Below are 23,274 nucleotides of genomic sequence, written 5' to 3'. Positions count from 1 at the left end.
ATTGCACCAGTTAGATGGTGACTGTAAACTAATCCTGAGTGTGCAAAGAATTGTGTTGCAACCATCTTGCCAGTTAGACTCGCATAGTGGCACAATTTTGGGTACAGGAAGCTACATACATTAATGAGGAGGCCTATTCTTTTTCAGGAAAAAGAACATGTACACCGTGTTAGCAGGAACTGCCGATGCTGGAGAATCTGAGATAACAATGTGTGGAGCTGGATGAACACAGCAGGCCAAGCAACATCAGCGGAGCAGGAAAGCTGAAGAAGGGTCTAGACCCGAAACGTCAGCTTTTGTGCTCCTCTGATGCTGCTTGGCCTGCTGTGTTCATCCAGCTCCACACATTGTTATCTCATGTATACAGTGTGCCTGTTTTAACTCATCAAATAGGTCTGTGGCTTAAATTTTAAACAGAACTTGGCAGTTTACTGTTGGTCATCATCTGATACATTCTACATGGCAACATCTCACCCCAGCAGAGTCCATGTGCACTCAGTCAGCATTTTCCTTGCATTCAGTGTGTGTTTTCACCTCATATTGGTATTTCTTGTGAATTGTCCCAATGAGTGTTTTGATGAAAGATAAAATTTTTTGACAAATGTATTTTTTCCCGCAATTCTCAAGTTCTGTACTACCAAACAACTATTTAAATTATTCTTTAGTATTATGTATAGTTATGGTTCTTCTAAAGTGCTTACATCTGCTACAGTTGATTAGCTAAAGGGTTAAGTAAATTACAGGCGGAGGAGGGTGGAACAGTAGTAAAGCATCACTATAGAAACACTAAGTGTGACTAGATCCTATAATTATCAACCTGCACTTTTAAAATGGCAGCTGTGTTTCCAACATTATAACAGTGAAAACACATCAAAAATATTTCATTAGTGAGAAGGGGAATAACAATTTTTAACTAGAGATTCCCCACGGGATGTGAAAGCTATGAAAATATCAGTAAGTGGAAGTGGTTTAAAGAACCATGCCTTCAGCATCTTAAAGAGCTACAACTACACCCTCTGGTGTTAACTCATGGTAATAATCCAGTTACTTGGGTTTCAGCCCAGAATTTACTGGAGTGCGAACAGTGGTTTGATGTATTCCCAGTGATCTGATTGCATGACTCCTATTGTGCAATGTTCACTCTGACATTTGAGGAAGGTGGCGTGCTGATATTGTCACTGAAGCAGTAATCCAGAGGCTCAGACTAATACTTTGGGGGCAGAGTTCAGATCTTGTCAAGGCAACGGGTGAACTTTACATTTAATTAATAAAATCTGGAGTATACAATTAACTTCTGTAATGGTGGCAATACTCATCTGGTTCATTAATGTCCTACAGGAAAGGAACTCAACCATCCCTACGTAGTCTGCCTATACGTGACTTCAGACACACAGCAATGTGGTTGACCATTAACTGCCCCTGAAACGGCCCAGCAAGTCACTCGCTTCAAGGGCAGTTATGAATGGGAAACAAATGCTGGGCTTATCGAAGATTTCCAATGAAAGAATAGAGAAAGAAATCAATGATGCTTGATCATGAATCATTCTCCGCATTTGTATGTCTTTTTTTGTTTGACTGCCTCAGCATCTGAATAAAATACAGTATCTGCCTTTGTTTTGTGGTGAGCTGAATACTGTGATATATAAATCAGAGAACACAGAAGAATACAGCACGGAGGCTCAGTGGTTAGCACTGCTGCCTCACAGCGCCAGGGACCTGGGTTTGATTCCATCCTCAGGTGAACACCTGTGTGGAGTTTGCAGTTCTCCCTGCGCCTGTGTGGGTTTCCTCCGGGTGCTCCAGTTTCCTCCCACAGTCCAAAGATGTGCAGGGTAGGTGGTTTGGCCTTGCTAAATTATCCCTAGTACCCAGGGATGTGTAGGTTAGGTGGGTTAGCCATGGGAAACGCAGGGTTACAGGGATGAGGTAGCTGGGTGGGTCTGAGTGAGCTACTTTTTGGAGGGTCTGTGTGGACTTGATGGGCTGAATGGTCTGCTTCCACACTGCAGGAATTCTATGAATAGGCAAGTTTACAGATAAGAAATGCTTAAGTTTCGAATTACTTTTGTGACATTTCCAAAGAATTGAGTACTTATCACTAATGACTCTGCCTTTGTGTCTGAATCTGACAGCGATTCCGCAAGTACAGGACAACTCAGACACATCATTTTCTCGGAAGGCTGATTTCTGCATGGGCCAGCAGATCTCCAATATTCCCAAGCGCAGCCCTGTACAAATAGTGACAGGATCCAGGCAACAATGGGAGGCTGTGATCCTGCTCTGGAGCTTCGCTTAAGGCAAGCACGTAATTACAAATCTCGGTCACTTGTCTAAACAACTTCCCCAGGACTGAATGGTCCACTACCAGGCATCAGCTGGAAAGCTGCATCAAGATATTCACTGCACTCTGGAGAAAATAAGCGATGACTGAACTGCAAATTTTACACAGCTCTTTTTATTCTGATGCCGACAGCAGGTACTTGAAGCACTAATGCTAACAGAGGCAGAGAGAACGTGAGTGGCCAATTTCTCAGCTGCTGAACCTGTCATTACTGAGCAATCGTCCACAGGGGGAATACATTACATACCTTTGATAGATCACTCAATCATAATAACGGGTTCAGCTTTGCAATTCATAGTTTCCAATGATTGGCGGATTTAATTGATGTTTACCTCTAGCAAAGAGGTCAATAAGCAGGGCATAGTTATAGAGTGATCAAAGAAGGATTCGAGGGGAGTTGAGGGTTTTGTTTTACCAAAAACATGGTGAAAGGGTGCTGACGGCAGAAACACTCCACATTTTAAAAAAAACTTGGCTATGTCCTTGAAGCGCTGTAACCTACAGGGCTGTAGACCAGGAGTTGGAAAGTGAGATCTTTTTGGATGACTCTTTTTCAACCCTCCACAGGGACAGAACAGGATGAATGACCTGCCTTTATTTTAAACATTCCTCCCATCAATTATGAGGACTTGCAAGAGGGGCCTTGTTTCTCCAAGGAGATAGTGACAACACCTTCCGGTCACCAACCATTTTAACTCCCCCTCCCACTCCCTGGGTGATATGTCCATCCTGGGCCTCCTCCAGTGTCACAATGACGCCACCCGCAAACTGGAGGAACAGCACTTCATATTCTGCCTTGGGAGCTGACAACCCAATGGCCTGAACGTGGATTTTACCAGTTTCAAAATCTCCCCACACCCAGTCTCATCCCATGACCAACCCTCCCTCTCGTCCCCGCCTCCATGACCTGACACAACCTGTCCATCCTCTCTCCCAACTAGCCGCCACTACCACCTCACTAACAAATCCCCACTACTCCCTACCTGCACTCACCATCACATCCCCACCCCTCCTCTCTCTGTTTATTTCCCAGCTCTCTTCCCGCTCCCCATTTCTGAAGAAGGGTCCCAGCTCGAAACATCAACTCTCCTGCTCATTTAATGTTGCCTTGCCTGCTGTATTCTTCCAGCTCCGTATTTTGTTGTCTCTTGTTTCTCCAAGGACTCAGTTTTGCAGAGTCAGGCGTAAGGTGTTATAAAGGTTGTTGGTTTGGAAAATGAAGAGGTGTCAAACATAGTGTACGAACCTCCAAACAGCCAGCTGTTCAACCCTTTAATCAGCAACCAGGCTACAAGAGACAGAGTCTGCAGATTGCACATTGCACTTACCTGCCATCTTAGAACCCATCAAACTGGAATGGAAACAGATCATCCTTGATCCTACAGTTACACAATCATAGAATGATGCAGGCATTTGGCCACCAGGTCAGTGGTGATCCTTTAAAAACTATTCAATCAATCCCATAATCCTGGTCCTGGACTGCACGACCTATTTTTGTCCATTTGTTGGACATGGGCATCGCTGACTCATCTAGCATTTATTCCCCACCCCTAGTTGCCTTTGAAAAGCTGGTGGTGAGCTGCCTTCTTGAGCTGATGCAGTCTATTTGACTTAGGTAAATTTACAATGCCATTATGAAGGGTATTCCAGGATTTTCTCCTCACAACACTCAGAACGATTTAAAGTATTTCCGAGTCAGGACAGCGAGCGGCTTGGCAGAGAATTTGCAAGTGGTGCTTTAATGCAGCTGATGCCCTTGTCCTTCAATGAGGAAGTGGTATGGATTTGGGAAATGCTAAGGTGCCGCTTGCAGATGGTACACACTTGCAGATGGCTCTGCGCCTCAGTGGTGGAGTGGTTGAAGATTTGTGGCAATGGCGCTAATCAAACTGCAACTGTCAAGCTGCATTCATCCAGGCAAGAAGAGAGTATTCCACCACACTTCTGACTTTGCCTAGCAAAAGGTGTAAGTCATGAGTGTGTTTACTCGCTGCAGGGTTCCTAGCCTCTGACCAGTTCTTATGGTACTTGAATGGCTAGTTACATTCAGTTTCTAGCAAACGGTAATCCCTAGGATATTGATAGAGGGGAATTCAGTGATGGTAATGTCACTGCAGATCAAAAGGAGATGGTTAGATTCTCCCTTATTGGAAATGATCATTGCCTGGCACCTGAGTGACGCGAACATTACTTGCAACTTGTCAGCCCAAACCTGGGAGTGAGAAATTGTGTTCATGGTTAAATGTTAAAAGGCATGATGTAAAGAAACTCTAAGAAAAGCAACTGTACCTGTGTGTCATGTTTACATGAAAACATGTGGAATTGTAGACTACCTAGTATTTCTCTCTTACCGTCCTGATGTAATTATGTTGGAGTTTTTGGTTGGTTCGCCAAGCTGACTGGTTTTCATGTTAACGTTTCATCTCCCTTCTTAATGACATCATCAGTGCTGTATAGTCTCCACAGATGTGCGGTTGTTCTGTCCGCTCTGAATTTATACAGTCCGGCTGTTAAGGTGGGCAGTGTTATTTCCGGTTTTGTACCATAGTTTGAAGGGTCTAGGCCCAAAACGTCAGCTTTCTTAGTCCTAAGATGCTACTTCGCCTGCTGTGTTCATCCAGCTCCACACTTTGTTATCTCGGATTCTCCAGCATCTGCAGTTACCATTATCTCTATTTCAACATGTTTGCTAATTGCATCGGTGGTTGAAAACCTCGAGCTTGTCTTTGTTTTGCTTGTCCTAGTACTGTAACTTTAAACAGTCAAAGTGTGTCCCTCTATGTCAGAGTGTATTCAGTTATATTTATTAAAAACATTAAAACAGTTACTAAGTAGAGTGCAGACTTGATCTTATTATACTCTGCTGTTAACTATCTGTAACTTGCAAATGATATGTCAACATTTTTTTTCTCAACGACCATCCCAAAATGAAGCGAGCTTCCAAAGGAAATAGTTGAAAATTCCAAGACTATTTGCATCATCAGGATTACCATCTCAGTAGACCATTTCTATTTCAGTTAGTACCATCCACATAAAAAGTTCACTTTTCACATATACTGGTATGGGATACCGACACGTATAAAGCGGAGACACGGAGAGTATTATTCATTGGTTTCGTTTCTCCAGTTGAAAAACCGAACTGGCTCCAGCCTTTCGCGTATAAAGTTGTAAAGTCTGTGTGCGCTCTTCGGTAACAGATTAGTTGGCGGGGGTCCCCCTGCGCTGTTCCCATGGTAACTGCATCCGCTACATCCACCATCCCGCACACCTGGAAACATTACCCCGCGGACCCTGCCTATTCGCTGCCGGATCGTCCAATCAGAACTTCCCTAACCTGTCCACCCGCCCTTCTCACCCGCTGGAACAATCGCCCCGCCCGGGTTGGGCGGGGCCGGCTGCCAGAGAGTTGGCCAATAGGCTTTCCGCTGGCGCACTCAAAAGGCGGGCTAAGAATGTCCTACATGGCGATTGGCCACGCGCTGTTAATGGACAGCTGTCCGAGACGGGTGGAGGTGAGGGTTTGTTTGGGGAGCGGGATGGCATCTCGTGCGGTAGCGCTGTAGGCCGGCGATTGGCCAGCTCCTGTTTGATGGATAACGTCAAGGAACAAACGCCTGGCCGTAACCGGCAAGGGTGGGCATGACTATGTAAATCTTCGCGCTTGAATTGGTCGCCCGGCTTGACGGGCAGGTGGTGGGAACAATGAACTGCAGCCATCACGATGGCGAGGGTGTCTACGTAAATCATGGTGTTGGGACTGGACGGACGTAAGGAGGAGCCGGAGAGAGTATCGAGAGGCCGGAGGGGAGGGAAGGGAACTCGAGCGCCGTCAGTGGTGGGGGGAGGAGGTAGGGTACGCGCTGACAACGACAGCCAGGATTGGGCGAGAGGGTTGTGTGACGGATAGCCGTTGGACCAATAGGCCAGCGCGACGAAGTGGAAGGCGGGAGCCCGGTGCGGCGATTGGATGACAGCGGCCTGATGGACACGGAAGAGGCGGGCCGATCGACTACGGTGGCCGGGCCGTGTCACGTGAGGAGGCGGCGCGGGCGGGTGAGCGAACGAACGGAGAACACTCTGCAAACAGCAGGGAGAAAGAGCGTGTCCCCGCCCGAAAGGGTATGGCGGCGCTGACTGCGGAGTCGGGCAATGGGAGAGCTCCGGGAGTGTAAAGCCGGAGAGGAAGAGAAGGGGGTTCGAGAGAGAAATGAGGAGGAACTTGCGCTACATTCGATGAAGAGAAAGAAGATGGGGAGGGGAGGAAGCGCCGCCTTTACCTTCCTGTGAGGCGGAGGAGCGGCCTTTTGTCTCCCTCCGGGGGAAGGGGTGGATTTTTTTCTCTCTCTCTTTCTCCCAGATCCTCCTGAGGAAGAGAAGAAGTGCGGGCAAAATAAAGGATTGTGGGAAAGTTTGACGTCCCCTTTAATTCGCCCCCCCCCCCGCGTATTTCTTGCCCTCCGATTTTTAATTCGCCCTCCCACCCCCGCCCCCACCTTAAAGGCGCAGTTTGTGGCAGGGGCGGCCATGCGGGAGTACAAGGTGGTGGTGCTGGGCAGCGGTGGCGTGGGCAAGTCAGCCCTGACAGTGCAGTTTGTCACCGGGACCTTCATCGAGAAGTATGACCCGACCATCGAGGACTTTTACCGCAAAGAAATCGAGGTAGTGGCTTATCTGTCTCTCTCCCTGTCCATCTCTCTCTCTCTATCTGGTCCCCCCTGCCCTCCCACTTCATTTCAAACATTGCTTGTTGAGGCGGGAGGCGAATGGGAGTGACAACCGAGGTTTGAGAAAGCGGTTTCCGGGAAGAGGCAGCCAGCATCGAAAACCAGCCCCCAGATGTGCATTTCTGTGGCACCCTCAGGTCGCACTTGGCAGCCGCTGTCTCTGAGGTGGTCTCCAGGACTGCCCGCTGTGATTTAGATGTTTTCCTTGGAGGTGTTAGCACACCGACCCCTTGCGTTCTACCTCCTTCCTTCCTTTTGCCCCCCCCCCCTCACTTCCCTATTATTTATGCCCCAGTACAGAAGAGGAAGGTCTTCTGTGTACATCAAAGGCAAACAATTTGCTTTAATAGCTTTTCCTTTTTTTGGGAGGGGGGGTTCTGTTCACTGCTGGCACCCAGAAGATTAGTGTATTGTTCCTGGACACTGCGCGGTCATCCTGGAGGATTGGTACTGCTGGTTGTATTATATGCAAAGGGTGAGTAGATTGCGACTCTGCTTATTGGAGTTGAGAAGACTAAGGAATGATCTTACTGGAATTCTTAAGATCTTGAGGCTTTACAGGGGGATGTTTGCCTCCATGAGGGAGTCTGCTACTAGATAGAATTTCATTTCCATTCAAAATGGGAATTTTTTGACTGAGGGTTGTTTATGTTTGGAATTCTCTTTCCCAGAGAGCGTTTGTTGTTGGGTAATGACTGAATTATTTTGTATGATGTTGATTTAGGGATAAATATTGGACACAATGCTGATGAGAATGAGCAGCCCTGCATCTGTTCATACTAGTACCTATGGGAGCACTTGCATCCCCCGAGAGAAAAACTGAGGCCCTGTCTTAACATCTCATCCGAGCACTGGCCCCTGTGATAGTGCAGCACCCCAATAAGAAGGAATCTTTAGAACTATGGAAAATGGGAGCAGGAGAAGGCTATTCAGTCCTTGAACCTTGCTCCACCATTCAGTATGATCGTGGATGATCTTCCAACTCAGTATCCTGTTCCTGCTTACTCTTACCTTTGTATATATAGTTTTGAGGACTAAAGGGATCAGACTCCTTGAAAATATTCACTGTTCTGCCCTCTGCCGCTTTCTGTGGTTTAAAAATTGATTTACCTCAGTCAGAAAATTGTCAAATTCTGTATGTGCTCTCCCCCCCCCTCCCGCCCCAAGCCTTGGAAAGATGTGAAGGCATTGAAGCAGCGCAGGGAAAAAAAATCATCAGAATGATTCCAGGGGTGAAAAGCTTGTTAATTTGACAAATTGGAAAGTGGTTGTCATCCTTGTGGAAGAGAAGGCCCCAAGATCCAAGAGGAGTTTGATAGAAATTGTCCTAATTGTCAGAAGGACTAAGAACCAGAGGCTACACATTTTAAGCTGAATGGCAAAAGAAGCAAATACAACATGGAAAAAAAGTGCTCATGCAATAATTGGTCAGGACCTGGCATGCAATGTCTGTGCGGTGGAGGTAGATGCAGTAAAGTCTTTCAACAGGGATTTGCTTGTTATTTGGATTACAGGAATATAGGGTAGGAGAGTGGAATAAGCTGAGTTGCTCTTACAGAGAGCTGGCATGAGTACAATAGCCACCTCCTGTGCTGTAAGCGTTTTGTGATTCTTTTACAGGTGGACTCGTCACCCTCCGTGTTGGAGATTCTGGACACAGCAGGCACTGAGCAGTTTGCCTCCATGCGGGATTTGTACATTAAGAATGGCCAGGGTTTCATCCTGGTTTACAGTCTCGTCAACCAGCAATCCTTCCAGGATATCAGGCCTATGCGTGACCAAATCATCCGCGTGAAACGCTACGAAAAAGTGCCCGTCATCCTCGTGGGCAACAAGGTGGACCTGGAAAGTGAACGAGAGGTGTCAGGTGCTGAAGGCCGGGCCCTAGCTGAGGAATGGGGCTGCCCCTTCATGGAGACCTCTGCCAAGAGCAAGACCATGGTTGATGAACTTTTCGCTGAGATCGTCAGACAGATGAACTATGCTGCACAACCTGACAAGGAGGATCAGTGCTGCTCTTCCTGTGTCCTACAGTAAAACATGTTTGGAACAGCAAAAGCCACAGAAACTTTGTCAGTTCCTATCTGGGGAGATGTCCTGCTCTTCTGATCAAGGAGGCAACTAGATTATTTCTTATTGCTGTGTATAAAAACAGCAGATATTGAAAGAGAGGTTTATAACTTGCTCAGTGTTGCTCATTGTGTATGCTAGTATCAACACAAAAGCACTTTTGGGTTATGACAAGACATTCAGTCAGTTACTATCTGGCAAATCGCTGTCTCTTCTAAATCAGGGGACCCACCAGATTATTTCACACTTTTATAAAAAGCAGAGTGTCTTGATGTGAAGCTTTATAACTGATGACCCCTGTCCTGTGTCTGATTATAAGGAGAAAAAAACAAACACTTTGGGTTAGCATGAGACTTCGTATTAGTTCCTGCCTGTGAGATCTCTGCCTCTCCTAGTCCAGGAGATTGTTTTGTGTTCTTCATTTTTATTAAGAAAACATAGAAGGAAATTAAAAGCTTTATAACTAAAATCGAATTGGGGACCAATGTCCTAAAGCCTAAACTCATGCTTTGAATTAGTTGTGATCTGGGAAGTCTTTGCCTCTTCCAACCCAGGTGAAACTAAACTATCTCATATTGCTGTTTGTAAAAGGGGAGGGTATTGACAAGAGGGCTATATAATTGATGTTCAGTGCTGCTGTTTGTATCATACCATAAAAAGGTAATGATTTCTTGAAACACAAGACTGATTGTAATGAGTAAATTACATGAGTTGTGACACAGCTTCAGAAGAGAAGAGCCAATTACTTAGTGAAAATTTTAAAACTAAAATTTATGGTTGAGGATTAGGGCTGCTCTCTGTTGTGTAAATGCACTGATTTTATATAAAAACTTTTTTTTAAAGGAGCAGTTGTTATGATGCAAGAAGGATGCCCACACCTGATTGACGTAGCTTCAGTCTTCTGCACTGTGTTACTGAGCAGTTAAAATGCTTATTGTAAAGTGCAGAGCTAGTAACTAAATGGGGAGAGGAGAGTTATGAGTTCATGTCTCCTGAAGTGAATTGGAAACAGCCCTAGTTCTTTAGTTGTTTGTACCTATAGGGGTTCATGGGCAAGCAAACATGCAATGCATTACAACACAAAGGAGTCTGTGCTGTTCTTCAGAGTCAGAGGGAAAAGCAGTGGATTTTTGTAACTCCCACATTGCAGAGTCTAACTGGGAGCAGTAATGTCAAGGGCTGTTCTTCAGTATTCCATCAGCTTTTTGTAATGCAAAGTAACATACTGTTGTGAATACTGCAGAAGTAATGATAGATGTTATGTTCCTCTGTTAGTGTTTAAGCGAAAGTACAATGAACAACTCATTGTACTGTGGCTGACTGACCATAATTATTGTACAAGAACAGATTGACTAATTCACTTCTTTTGTGGATAAGACGTCACTCTCTCTGTACTCTTGTGTTGCTTAATGATGGGAAGGAAGAAAGCAAAATGACTCTTATTTTCTATCACATGGTGGAGAAAATTTAAACTGTCAAAATTACTGATCAATCAATACTTCAACTTCACTTGCAAAAAATGAGCAGCTTTACAAACTGGCCAGATTTGGTTTAATTTTTTTCTCCACTGTTTTGAAAGGTGATTATTTCACTGTATTGATTATTTGAGAAAGTGGCAACTAGTTTTCTCACTTTTTTTTTTGTGCTACTTCATAGGGAGGGTCAAGAAGAATGCAGGACTCCTTGTCAAAAATTGAAACTAATTTGGAAAGAGGTACACAACTAGTAGAAAAGAAAAGCCTTTTGCTTAACAGAGAAAGGGGAAAAAATATTTCTATTCCTGCAAGGTGAAATTAAATTATTATACTAAAAACCAGAATGGCAGCTCCTATGCTGCCATAATGCAATGGCAATGGAATGCTGGCTGAATGGGTTTAGATTAGTTACTTTGTTTTTGACCAGTGCAGACGCGATGACCCAAAGGACCTTTTCAGCGCTGTAGACCTTTGTGACTCTCTGAAATATCAGCACAATGGCTATCACTAGCCAGCTCTGGGAGGATGGGAGACTATCCCACGTAAAATGCCCTGATTTCACCATTGTGATTTTAAATGACCAATGTCACTGAGTGCTGCTTCAGTGAGAAGGTGAGCAGAATTCCTTGTCGAATCTTTCCTCTTGCAGGTGAGGACAAGGAAGTATTGAGCAAAGTTGCCTCTGTGAGGTTGAGATAAATCTTCAGTCAAGTTTAAAGGCTCCTACGGAATAATCCTTGCAGACTGTGCGCTGAGGAAAGGAATATTGTTGCCCATTCCCACAGTGTCTCAGTCTTCTAATGAATACATTTTTCAACGGGTGTGATATTATGTTGAACTTGAGGATGTAAATACCTGAATATTACCTATAACACGTTGGGAAGACTTGAAAATTCCACGTCATGGAACTCAAAATTTTTTAAAAATCACATGTTGCAGTCAATCCGGACAAATAAGATTCAGATTCTTGTATTGCACGTTGAAGAGTTCATTGAATTTATAGCTTGAGTCTGTGGAAATGAAAAGTCTTTTGAATTGATCAAACCTTACAAATTAGTAGAAATTATCCCTCCAATTTCCTTCTTTCCTGATGCAGAAGTGGCAAAAATATATTTTATTTTATGAATGGTGCTGAAATACTTTATTGTGGTTTTTTTTCCATTCTATATCTTTTGAACTAAGAATATAATGAATGCATGGCTGAACACATAATTACTAAAGTCTTACATTGGAGCATCTGTAGTGGTTTAATAAATGAACACAGTAGCAAAGTGTTTTGGGCACTACAGTCTTATTTTGCTTGCTTTGAAATATCTGGCAGTTGTTTGTATTTTAATTTTGTTAAATGCCACTGCTTAGAACCAGCAGTTGGAATTGTGGAAGTGGGGACAGTTTTCTCCAGCGTTGTCCCCTGCCAAGGGAGCTTTGTCAAATCCATAAAAGGTGTTACACACTTCAAGGAAACAAGCCCTTGCGTGTAGAATTGATGTATCTTGTATTCAGATTTCTAAAGGAGTAAATCACGTGTCAGGTTTTAAGTATGGTGTACAAGCGAAAGCCTGAACATGTTACTGGACGCGCCCAACATGAGCAAAACAACTTGATTCTTCAGATCAAGGTTTTCCTTCACTTTAAGCTGTTCAATTCTTTCATGAAAATGACATCCTGCATCTTCAATGATATGTGGTGGATTGTGTGACTTTTAACTGTTGCAGAAAAAAAGCTGCAAGTTTCTTTTTATAGACCAAGAAGGCAAAAAGACATTTATCTGAATTGCAATAGTTTATTTTCCATTTCCAGTAGATTACAATAAACTGAAGGTGCAGTAAACGAGGTCCAGTTTGCGTGATTTTTTTTTTCGCAGGATGATGGGAGCTTAACTTCATTTTATAATGTACAGACTTTTTGTTGAAGCATTCGGAGATGTACTTTATTCTCTTGTTATATATCAGCTTACGTTTACATTTCCAAACAGTGTCTTGCATTGTTTTTATTACTTGCCTGAATGTTCAGATATATTTACTGCAATGCCTCGTTTCGTATTTAATGACCCCTTAAAACTGATTTGTATGTGTGGGCAACATTCTTTGCAAACTAACTGGATGTTAAAGGCTAATCTAGTAAGGCTGAATCTTCTAAACTGTTCGATGCTGTTTTGCTTTATGGTTTAAAATGAAAAGTAATGTTCTGGGCTGTAGCAGTTGATTTGCACACAGATACTGTGCGTATTCACGTGTGTGTGAGTGAAAGCAGATTTTCGTTGTCGATACTAGTTGTTCTTTGATCTTCACATGGGACTCGTTCCAGGAAATTTTAGATTTCATACTGATGACATCTTTAGTGGAAGATAAGGAAAGGAACTGATAAATTTGTGTTCGTGCCAGACAGTTGAAGCCGGATAATACAAGATTTAACTACCTTGTTTTAGATGTTTCCTGTTGAGAATTCCCTCATACTTGGTGCTAAATCAGTTTGCACAAATATAATGGCTAGCTAATAAATTTCTTTTTGTTTTGCAATATGCATGGCACCTGTTTCATTGACTGGAAATGTTGACATTGCAAATTATCTTGTGCAAATCTTTTTCAAGTTTGACATGCTGCCTGTGACTTGGCCTAACTGCCTTTTAAGCCAAAGGAAGCTATTCAAAGTTGGAGACATTTGCAGTGTTGTTTGTGCGAAATGCTTAATATCACAAAAGCCCTAGACTCCCTATTTTAACAGTATTAAATCTATTAATTTAATCTTTTTTTGTTTTAAGTTTTAACAACCTCAGAAATGACACTTGGCACAATAATAGGCACTTTTTTTTTGTTTTCAGAATTGGATTCAGAAGCTAGATGTTTCCCAAGAAAGTTGTTCGAATGAATGAACAAATGTGACTTTTTAAATATAGCACCTAATCATGGATCTCCAATATCCCAAAACATTTCTTGTAATAAGAATTTTTATGCTGTGATATTGCTTGTCTAGTTTAAGACACAAATTTTAACTGAAGTCATACTCTCTCTGGTTTGTAGCCTCAAAATCTCTAGCGTAGTTGGTGTACAATTTTGAACAATATTTCTATTTTTATAAAACAGAACATGGAACCAAATATTTATAAGACATCTTCCAAAATCCAATTGCCCATCCCTAAGCCCTGATGAAATCTTTGGCTGGCTTCATCACATATTCTTTTAATGTGGAGCCACTGTTCTGTTAGAGTAATTATAAGTTCATTTTGGTGAATGCAAATCCTAATGTTGCTTAATGTCATGTTAGGTGTAGAGAGGTAATTATACTGCAGTTGTGCTTAAGTTTTTAGTATAGTTCCCAAGTATAGGAGTAGTTGATCCTTCTGAAGGTGTTGCTTTTTGAGCAATAAAGATAATCAAAAAATCTTCGTAGATCTGGAAGCTAGCATGTTTGTGGTGGTTTACCAGTAGAACTATGTGATGAGTATGCTCAAATGTTTTGACAATGTATCATTTATGATTGCATAAAAGGAGCTATTCATAAGCGCATCTAATTCCAATTTTTTTTCTTTTTGTTTGTTTTATGAAGTGAGGCTGTATTTAATCGCTGCTTCAGCGAGTGAATAAACATTAAGGGCAAAGCTAGACATCTGTTAAAACCTTGTGAGAGTGAATTTGAATAGGGACTTGTGTAGCTGTACCTATATATTGGCAGTGATTGTATATGAAAATATTGGAATGAGTGTGACTGTCTCGCTTGTGCTAAACTACCAAAAGCTGCTGAACCGACATGTTCCTGCTGTTTAGGGCAGGCTGTTAACTTTAATTTGGGTATCCACTCCATCTGTGTTTTGTTTTAGTAGAAAATTTCTATCGCTATAATGTCCCCCTTGCATGAAGTCATGGAGATTGAATTGGAACCATCTAAATTAAAGCTGCAAAAGGCAGAGTGCCCCATTTTATGAGTCTTCTGGCCTCTGGGTTCGAGGGTTTCCAAGATCCCAAAGTATATGGTTAGATTAGGACCAGTTTGGTTATTGGCCTTTAGTGGAGGGAAGGCAAAATTGGATAAGGTTGTGGTGCAATTATGGATTTTTGGTGGGAGAGTGATTAACTATCTAACTGAGGAAGTCTTTGGGGAAAGTGAAGGGACAAGATCCAACAGGCATTTATAATTTATTGTAATTTAGTTGCCACCTTAACCTTCAGAGCAGCTACAAAGTTGTAATTGTTATGTTGACCAGAAGTGTGGTAGACCTCATTGTGGGTACCTGGTGGTGTACACATCAAATTCCTACTTACAAAAAGGAACTAGAACCCTCTCGGCTGCAGGTTATCAAGTTGTTTTCCTCATTTTCTCCTTCCAGATCGAGACGTTCCATGCATAGAACTCCTTTCATGATCTCTGTACTAAAACTAAAACAAGTGAAGCAGATTTACACTGTATGCACAATTGAAAATACTTGTAACCTGCAAATGACTGGATGCATGTTTCTTGTTTGAGGGATAAATATTGGCCAAGACACGAAAAGCATTCGGCAATTAAACTAGTGCTAGGAGACGTTATTTTTTTAAACATGCATCTCTGGCCAAACTGGGTATAGTGTGTGCATTGACACCTGACCAAGCAGGTGGAGCGAGTTAAGTTTGGGATTATGTTAGGCATGAACTAATTGGACCAAATGGTCTGTTTCCCTCCTCTGATTCTATATCATCAATATGATGTGTTAGTCAAAAGTTTTCTGCTTTAGAATGGAGTTGTAATCAAGTGAGATTGTTGTTACGCCTGGAACTGTGTTGGCTGCTTGGGAATAAATTCTGTAAGGATTAAGATGTGTTTGGTGATACTGAGCCATTAAGAGCCTGATTGTTTGTTTTTTTTCATCACCTTCACGTTATTAGTTAATCCACTTCGCTCCCTGTCATCTTTATAAACAATAAATGGGTTGGCTCAGTGGTTAGTACTGCTGTCTCACAACGCCAGGGACCTAGGTTCAATTCCATCCTCGGGCAACCATCTATGTGGAGTTTGCACGTCATCCCTGCATCTGTATGGGTTTCCTCCAGGTCCTTCGGTTTCCTCCCACCATCCAAAGATGTGCCGGTTTGGTGGTTTGGCCATGTTATATTGCCTACAATGTCCAGTGATGTGCAGGCTAGGTGGGTTAACTATGGGAAATGTGCGTTATACGGATCGGGCAGAATTGGGTCTGTGTAGGATTGTCTGGAGGGGCAAGGTGGACTTGGTGGGCTGTGTGGCTTGCTTCCACACTGTAGAGATCCTGTGAAATGAAATCTTGTTTGCACGTCCATTTTGATGACTGTGCTCATGGTAATATATAAATATCTTAATCTGATTGCCTGTAACTTTTATTTTGTAATGGATGAGCAGTTATAACACTGAATATTTCAGAAGTTACTGACAGTAGGGTTGCAGTTTCTGAGAAACACCTGAACATAGATGTCTGAAAGTTTCTAGGTGGAAAGTACTAATTGATCTGCAACGTAACTTTAAGCATGTCATATGTTACCCTTTATCTGATTTCACGTGAGACTTGTATACATACAAGTAGTGGAAATAATTTTGAATTAATTGTGCCAGTCCTGAGATGAAAGTAAAAAGTCTTGCATTCACTAATAGAACTATGTGCAAATCAACACCATAATGCTGTTGCTGTAAATGACTAGGATTTGATCTGTGGCCACTTCCTGTGATGTGGAAAGAATTGTAGCCAGTGGTTTTTGTTGATAATTTGCAACTTGTGTGTTAACTGAGTGTGTGTAAGAAGTGTAGATGTATAAATCACAATATGAATCACCTGGCTGAAATTTGAAGAATATTCTAATGAAAGTGAGGTTGATCAGTTCCATTCACCTAGGTTATCTAGCATAGGAAACCATTTGCATTCTGTCCAACATTTTCCAGTGATCGCTGCCAGTATATAGGCAAAGCTGCATGTATTATTTATTTGTTTTGCAGTTTTGACCCATTTCCAACTTTGCCACTAGTGTTTGTTTTATTAACTAGCAAAACATTGTTTGTTGCTGGTTCAAAAACCACCAAGAATAACTGGATATTTAACTTTGGCATTTGCTGTAAGTGTACAAGTAATGGGCAGCCCAATATTAAAAGATCCTGACTAGTACCATAACAAGAACAAGTGAAGATCCATGACTGTTCATTGGTTTGTTTTTGTGATGTCCAATTCTTTGGGTAGTTGGGGCAAGGGGTACATCATTTTTTTCCCACACCCCCCATCCCCACAACCTTTTTGTTAATGGGGTGGGATCGCCCAGGAGCCAGCCTGCATACTTTGCAGTGTATACAGTTAGTGGTAACCACATGCTATCATTGTGAAAATAGCATGTCTCTATGAGCATGTGGTGTAAAGTAATTGGTATTAATGTAATTTTGGTGCAGAAAAGCAGTGGCGAGGAAGAACTGTTAACTTCCAAACTATTGGTGATCTATTGTGCAGGTCAGCTTTGATGTAGTGGCATACCAGGGTGATGTAGTAAAAGTTGTTTCAAAAGATTTTGCTCCACATGCCAAAGTGTTATGGACAAGGGAATATGACTGTATTGTGACAGTGTTTAGTTACACTTGGACTTCTGAAACTTTAGTTTTGGCAGTAGAAACATTCCAGCACACTCTGGGATTTGAGGACGGAGGTTATTCTTGTGAAAGTTCACTGAACCGTGTGCTGACTGGTACAATGAGAGCAGATATCCTGTGAATTGCCCCAAGTAATTCCATTTGAGAACAGATGCTGTTCTGGCTCTCCAAATGCATTTGTTTTTTTTCTAATATTTTAACACTTTTGACCTTGTTGAGAACGGTTGAGCTGTTTCCTTTAGCACCTCCCAGCTACCCCAACTACCAAAGCTTCAAAGTTAGTCCTGTATATTTCACTCTGGTAAAGAATGTTGCCCTTAACATATTAGTTTTAAGTTCTGTTGGTTTTAACAGAAATGTATCAGATAATTGTTTGCATTCCTGTTAAAACTAAAGAGTTATTGGTTGAACAGCCATTCTTTGGATGTTTTTTAAAAAAATTTATTTTATATTGCATTTGGCTTTAATAGTTTTCTGAAGCTGTTTCTCTGTATTTTTATTTTTGTTAACTTTGTTTTAACATCAGTATATTTTCAGCGCTTCCCAGAGGTGACTTAAAACAATGATTTGGCAGTTAGCTGTCAAGCACTAACGCAATTGAATACTTAATGGCACCATTTTTACCAGGTGTTGACTGTGGTGTAGCCTTGCTGTTTCTGAATTGAGCAAGAAGTGTAAATATAATTCGATGCAAACATGTCAACTGTATTTGGATTTAAATTATTTTAACAAAATTAAATTTTATTTAATGAAACCTAACTTGTTTTTGTGCCTTCATAATAAGCAATTCTTTAAGAATTTCAGGCTGGGGATTGGAGCATTGCAGGCCATGATAGCACTGAAAAACAGCAAAGCATTTTTATTTTATTGTTCATCACTAGATGTGGGCACCAAGGACAGTATTTATTTCCTGTCCCTTGGTGCTCTTGAATGTGCTGATGCGCTGCCACTTTGAATTTGTGCACTTTGTGTTGTTGGTGCACCCACTGTGCTCTAGACACTGAGTTGCAAATTTTGACACAGCAGCAGTGAAGGAATGACACTTGTAAGTGTATCCTTCGATGGGTAAGGAGACAAAAAGTGCACACAATACCTCAGGTTCAATCTCTCCATTTCTACACAGTTGAAACAAGACTTCTTTGCTCCAGTACTCACCATCTTGTTGTCTCTGCCTTTGGAATTGCTTGTTGTACTTGCACGCTAGCTTTAAGTGATAAGAACAAGGACACCTAGACCCTTTTGGATGTATATACAATCTCTCACCAATATATTAATGTTCTGCTTTGGTAGAAGGAACAAAAGTGCAGATAGCCTCATGCTTAGCTGTATTATATTCCCTCTGCCATGTTCTTGCCCATTCCCTCAATCTGCATAAATTGAGAAACCTCTTTACATCCTCCTTGCAGCTCTTGTTCTTTTTAATGTCGGTCAGGAATGCAATTTAAGCAACTTGGTTCCCAAATCAGAGCATGTTCTGTTGCCAGAATATTTTTTGACATCTATTTTGTTAATCTTTGCTGACAGTGCCTGAAATTTCGCAGCAATATGCTTTTGAATGGAGTTTAAGCAAAGCTATGGACCATTTCATGTTTAATCACTCAAATTGTTCCCAGGTCATCTCATACAACCGAGTTGTGTAGAAATTTTGAGGTGCAAGCTGCAAATTATTGCTGAAATGCTTTGAGGAATGTTGTTTGCAAATTATAATACACTTTGAGACATCAGGTGTGAATCTGTAATTATGAACATTTTGTTTTATGGAAAAGTGGGCACCAGTAAGGGGACTCGGCTAGAAATCTGCACTTGTTTTCTCATCATCAGCGCACCATACGTGCCTGTTTCCAAATAACGATGTTCTGAATCTTGCTTAGTTGAGGAACAAGTGAAATTAGCTTCCTTTGAAATGAGAACATTGCAGTGGAAGAGAGGTATTCCAGGATTTGGGGGTGTTGGGAGGAGTGCAGTAGTGGAGAGAAGTGATGAAGAGATGCAAGAAACCAAGTAATCCTGTCAGGTTAACTTTCAATGCGCACACCAGAAAATCTGCAGGCACAAAAAGACTGTCAAAAATATTTAGAACACAAATGGAAGTAGGACATTTGATTCCCTCCCATCTAAAGTCAACCATCCGGAAGATCATGGCTGATCAGTTGTGTCCTCTACTCCACTTTCTTGCGTGCCCCTGCCCCCGCCGCTGCCTTTTTATAGATCAGTGCTTGCCTAACTCTGCCGTGAATGTTCAATTACCTAGCCTCCGCTCTATTCTCTGGGAGGGAATTTCCAAAAATTAATGAGCCCCAGAAAACTCCACAATCTCCCTCTTAAAGGGCTTCTCTGCTTTACTTGGATAATATTAAATGACATGAAATGCAGAAATCTGCTTAAAATGCTCTTGAAACAGGTTCAAACTTAGATAGTTTGCTGTTAAATAATCTGAAATGTTAGATGTTAGGGATGCTTGAAAGAACTTGTATGACTCCAGTTCACACTGTCACAATTTTTAGGATCTGATCTGACAGCTTATTTGTTCTATTCTTGACATTAAGTTGATGTATATAATTTCTGTTAGTTATGAATTCAGGCATTCGCCTTTCAGATATTTCAGTAGATTTTAAATTTGCTGCAACCATAAGTTACAGTATCTTCCCTGTATTCATGGAAATTCAAATCCTGGATTAACCTAAATTTTCAAAGTGTTTTAAGACACTTCCTAAATATGGTAAAACTTCATTAAAGTTGATATTGACGTTGACTTTTTACTTATTTTTAATCAAGCTATTTCAGCATGTTATGATACAACTCTGGGTCATGTGGGACTTGAATCCGGAATAAATGTTTTTGTGAAGAGCATGAGCCTTGCTTTTGGATCAACTTAGTGTGAGCTAAATTAGGATTTTAGGCTTGAGAGAATTATCTAGAATACTTTTTAAATTGCAATTTCAAGTAGAATTTAACAATATACAATTTATTAATATTTTGTCTGTGGATGAGAGATCAGTTTTCCTGCTGTCTTCTAAAAACCTGATACTTTCAATTGAATCATAGCAAATATTTCCCATTCTCCCATAAAGCTATCCCATCTCTTGCATGCTTCAGCCTTCCTTACAACAGAGGGGTGGTGGTGAGGGGATATGGGGACTGCATAGAATTTTATAGAATTCAAACATGAGTAGATAGAGTAAATGCAGGAAGGATGTTCCCAACGGCAGGGGAGTCCAGAACCAGGGATCAGCATCTCAGGATACAGGGCAAACCATTTAGGACTGAGTTGAGAAATTTTTCCATGTAGACTGTGGAATTTGCTACCTTCAAAAGCAGTCATGGCCAAAACGTTGTAGGATTTAAAGGAGGAGTGAATTTAGCACTTGGGGCTAAAAGGGTCAAAGGATCTTACTGGGGTGGGGAAGGAGGGACAGGGTATTGAATTGGCCATAATCGAAATGAATGATGGAGTAGGCTTGATGGGCCGAATGGCCTACTCCTACTCCCATTTCCTATGTTTACTCCAACTTGGATCGACTCCTAAATATGCTGTCACTCGCTCCCTTTAAAGATGAACCTTAAAAGCTATCTTTTTGACCAAGCATTTGGCTCTTCTCCCCAATCACACGAAATATCTTGGGATGCTCTATAATTAACCGTACTATTCAAACCCAGATTGTTGCTGATGCCAGCAGTCTTCAGCATTATTTTGTTGCTAATGTTAAATGGTCTTTTTGTTACTTATGCCAGCCAACAATCACCCTTTCCACCTTCAAAGAAAATTCTAATTTCCTCCTTTAGTATGGTACCTTCAAAAATTTATTAAAACTGTCCACTCTACCGTAACATTGCTATTATTTCTTGCATCTGTTTCACGATGATCGTTGACATTTTAAACAGGCAGCCACTGAATTGGAAACTTCCAGTTAACTTTCAGATTAATTGAAGCAAGCTGCAAATACCTGTTTTAATGAGTTAAATCACGAACTATTTTGGTACAATGTGATACAGATCTGTGACATGCATTTTATAAACCTCACCCATCTTGAAACTTTAAGAATAGGAATGGGCTGTACAGCATTCAGTCCATCTTGCTGCCTGTTATGTAGAACTCTTCTTTTACTTACACAGACCTTGCCCATAAAAAAAATTTCAGTTTCTGGCATAAGAACCAGAGGACTCTGATATACCTGTACTAGTTAGGTCCTAGCTGAAGGATTATATCCAGTTTTGAGCAATACTTTAAGAAGGATATCCATGTTTTGAAGGGGGTCCTGAGGTGGTTTACCAGACAGATTGGAGGGAATTCAGTTCTGTGGAAAGACTGGAGAAGCCATAGTGCTGTTGGAATAGGGATTAAGCATGATTTAATAAAGATGGTCAAAATTGAGGGACTTTGATAGAGTAAATGGGGAGAAACTTTCTGTTAGCAGGAAGGTGAGTAATGAGAAAATAGAATAGGTTTGTATTTACATTCCACCCCTAACAAAATATGCCAAGATGCTTCTCAAGGACATAAATTAAAACTTGATGCTATGAGAGTCGAGGAGAGGTAACCAAAAGCTTGGTCATTGAGGTTTTGAGGAGCAGTTTAGAGAGAGTGTCATGAGTTTTAGGGAGGGATTCCAGGTCCGACGCATCATAAAGCATGCCCATCAGCAGTGGGTGGAGGAGATTGCAGAAATTACAGTGGAGAAAGGCTATGGTGGAATTTGAAAACGGGATGAAAATTTTTAAAATCATAACATAGCTGGCCTATGAGCCAGTGTAAGACTGGGAGCACAGGGGGCAAGGGGTCAACGGACTTGCCCTGAGTTAAGGGAAGTAGAGTTTTGAATGACTTTGGTTAACTTAAAGGCTCTGCCAAAAATATATCAGACACATTAATTTCAAATATGGCAGTGAAAGCCCTACATTAAATGGATTAATATGTTGATGTATAATTTTGCCACCTAATTGAATGTAGGCTGAGTTAGATTGGATTGAATTATAATTCTGTAAACTCAAATTAATTTATCGGTTGAACAAATTGTAAATCCTTTTTTGAAATTTTTGTGTTGTATGGCTGCTTAATTTTAAAGGAGTGGATGTGAACTTCTGTGTCCTTGTATTGCCTGCTTCAAATTTGTTTATTAAACTCTTGATTTCAAATATCAGTTATTTTTCTGTAGACATTTTTAAATGAGGAATCAAATCAAATCAAATCACTTGTTTTAGCTACAGTTAATGGTAGATACGAAATGGGGGAATATCTCTACTCTGCTGTGCCATTTTGAGAGAAAAAATATGCTCTTTATTCAGTATCCTGGAATTAGCTTGAGTCTGGAAAATGAGCCCAAGTCACGCTATGTATTCAGAGCACGTCCATAGAATTTCCTGCATTAAATCATCAAGACTTTTTAAATCAGTAGTTATGTATGTTATTTTGTCACCATGTTTTTGAAAGCAGTATTGGGAATAGAGAAGCTCTCCTACATTCTGAAGAACACGTTTACGTTCTTTTAAATAGAATAAATGACACACAAACAAACTAATTGTGCTGAACAGTCTATGTTGGTGTTATGTGCTGCAATATCTGTCTTCTCCCCCCCCCCCCCCCCCACTTCATCTTATCCAATCAATTTGTGTGTTTATCTAGCTTCCCCTCAGATATATCTATTACTATGTATGCTACTTTGACTACTCCATGAGGTAGCAAGTTCCACAGTTCACCACTCTCCCAGTAAACGAAATTTCTCGTGAATTCTTTATTGAGCTTTCTTTTTGACTGTCTTGCATTTATGGACCCTAGTTTTGGTGTTTTACCACCTGATTTTAGCTTTAGCAAATATTGTATTACGAGCAGCTGAACATTTTATAAAAACAATAGATTCATACCTGTGTTTTTTAAAAACAAACAATATCTCAACATATCTAATATTGGAATTAGAAAACATATTTCTTTGGAATTACCAAAACCTTTCCATCGTTTTAACAGGTATGGTTATGGATGATTAAATTTGAATAATTTGATTTTTAGTTTTGAAAGGAAGTACACTGCATATAAAGGCTTCTATGATGTTTATAATCAAATCAATTTAAGTGCAGGTGGTGACCAAGTTTTATGTTG

General features: G+C 41.2%; 1 protein-coding gene and 1 long non-coding RNA gene across 3 annotated transcripts in view; one reads left to right on the top strand and one right to left on the bottom strand.

The window, feature by feature from the left end:
* Positions 1 to 5,201, bottom strand: part of LOC132209760 (uncharacterized) — a 47,157-nt gene extending 41,956 nt beyond the window's left edge. The window contains exon 1 of the long non-coding RNA XR_009445823.1: positions 4,693 to 5,201. This is a non-coding gene — a long non-coding RNA (uncharacterized LOC132209760). The remainder of the gene's footprint in view (positions 1 to 4,692) is intronic.
* Positions 5,202 to 6,228: 1,027 nt separating this feature from the next.
* On the top strand, positions 6,229 to 22,321 carry LOC125453087 (ras-related protein Rap-2a). Of its 2 annotated transcripts, none has more exons than XM_048532182.2 (2): positions 6,229 to 7,000; positions 8,686 to 22,321. In XM_048532182.2, the coding sequence occupies exons 1-2, from the start codon at positions 6,866 to 6,868 to the stop codon at positions 9,100 to 9,102; spliced, it is 552 nt and encodes a 183-aa protein (XP_048388139.1). In that variant the 5' UTR covers positions 6,229 to 6,865; the 3' UTR covers positions 9,103 to 22,321. The 2 variants fall into 2 exon arrangements, with proteins under 2 accessions (XP_048388139.1, XP_048388140.1); XM_048532183.2 differs by lacking the exon at positions 6,229 to 7,000 and adding an exon at positions 7,372 to 7,540.
* Positions 22,322 to 23,274: the final 953 nt, after the last annotated feature.

The sequence above is a fragment of the Stegostoma tigrinum genome, chromosome 6, assembly GCF_030684315.1.
Source record: "Stegostoma tigrinum isolate sSteTig4 chromosome 6, sSteTig4.hap1, whole genome shotgun sequence".
NCBI classification, from domain to species: Eukaryota; Metazoa; Chordata; class Chondrichthyes; order Orectolobiformes; family Stegostomatidae; genus Stegostoma; species Stegostoma tigrinum.
This window is presented reverse-complemented; position numbering and strand designations above follow the sequence as displayed.

Coding starts and splice junctions, on each gene's coding strand:
- LOC125453087 (XM_048532182.2), top strand. CDS start 6,866: ATGCGGGAGTACAAGGTGGTGGTGCTGGGCAGCGGTGGCGTGGGCAAG. Junction 7,001..8,685: donor TTTACCGCAAAGAAATCGAG/GTAGTGGCTTAT, acceptor ATTCTTTTACAG/GTGGACTCGTCACCCTCCGT.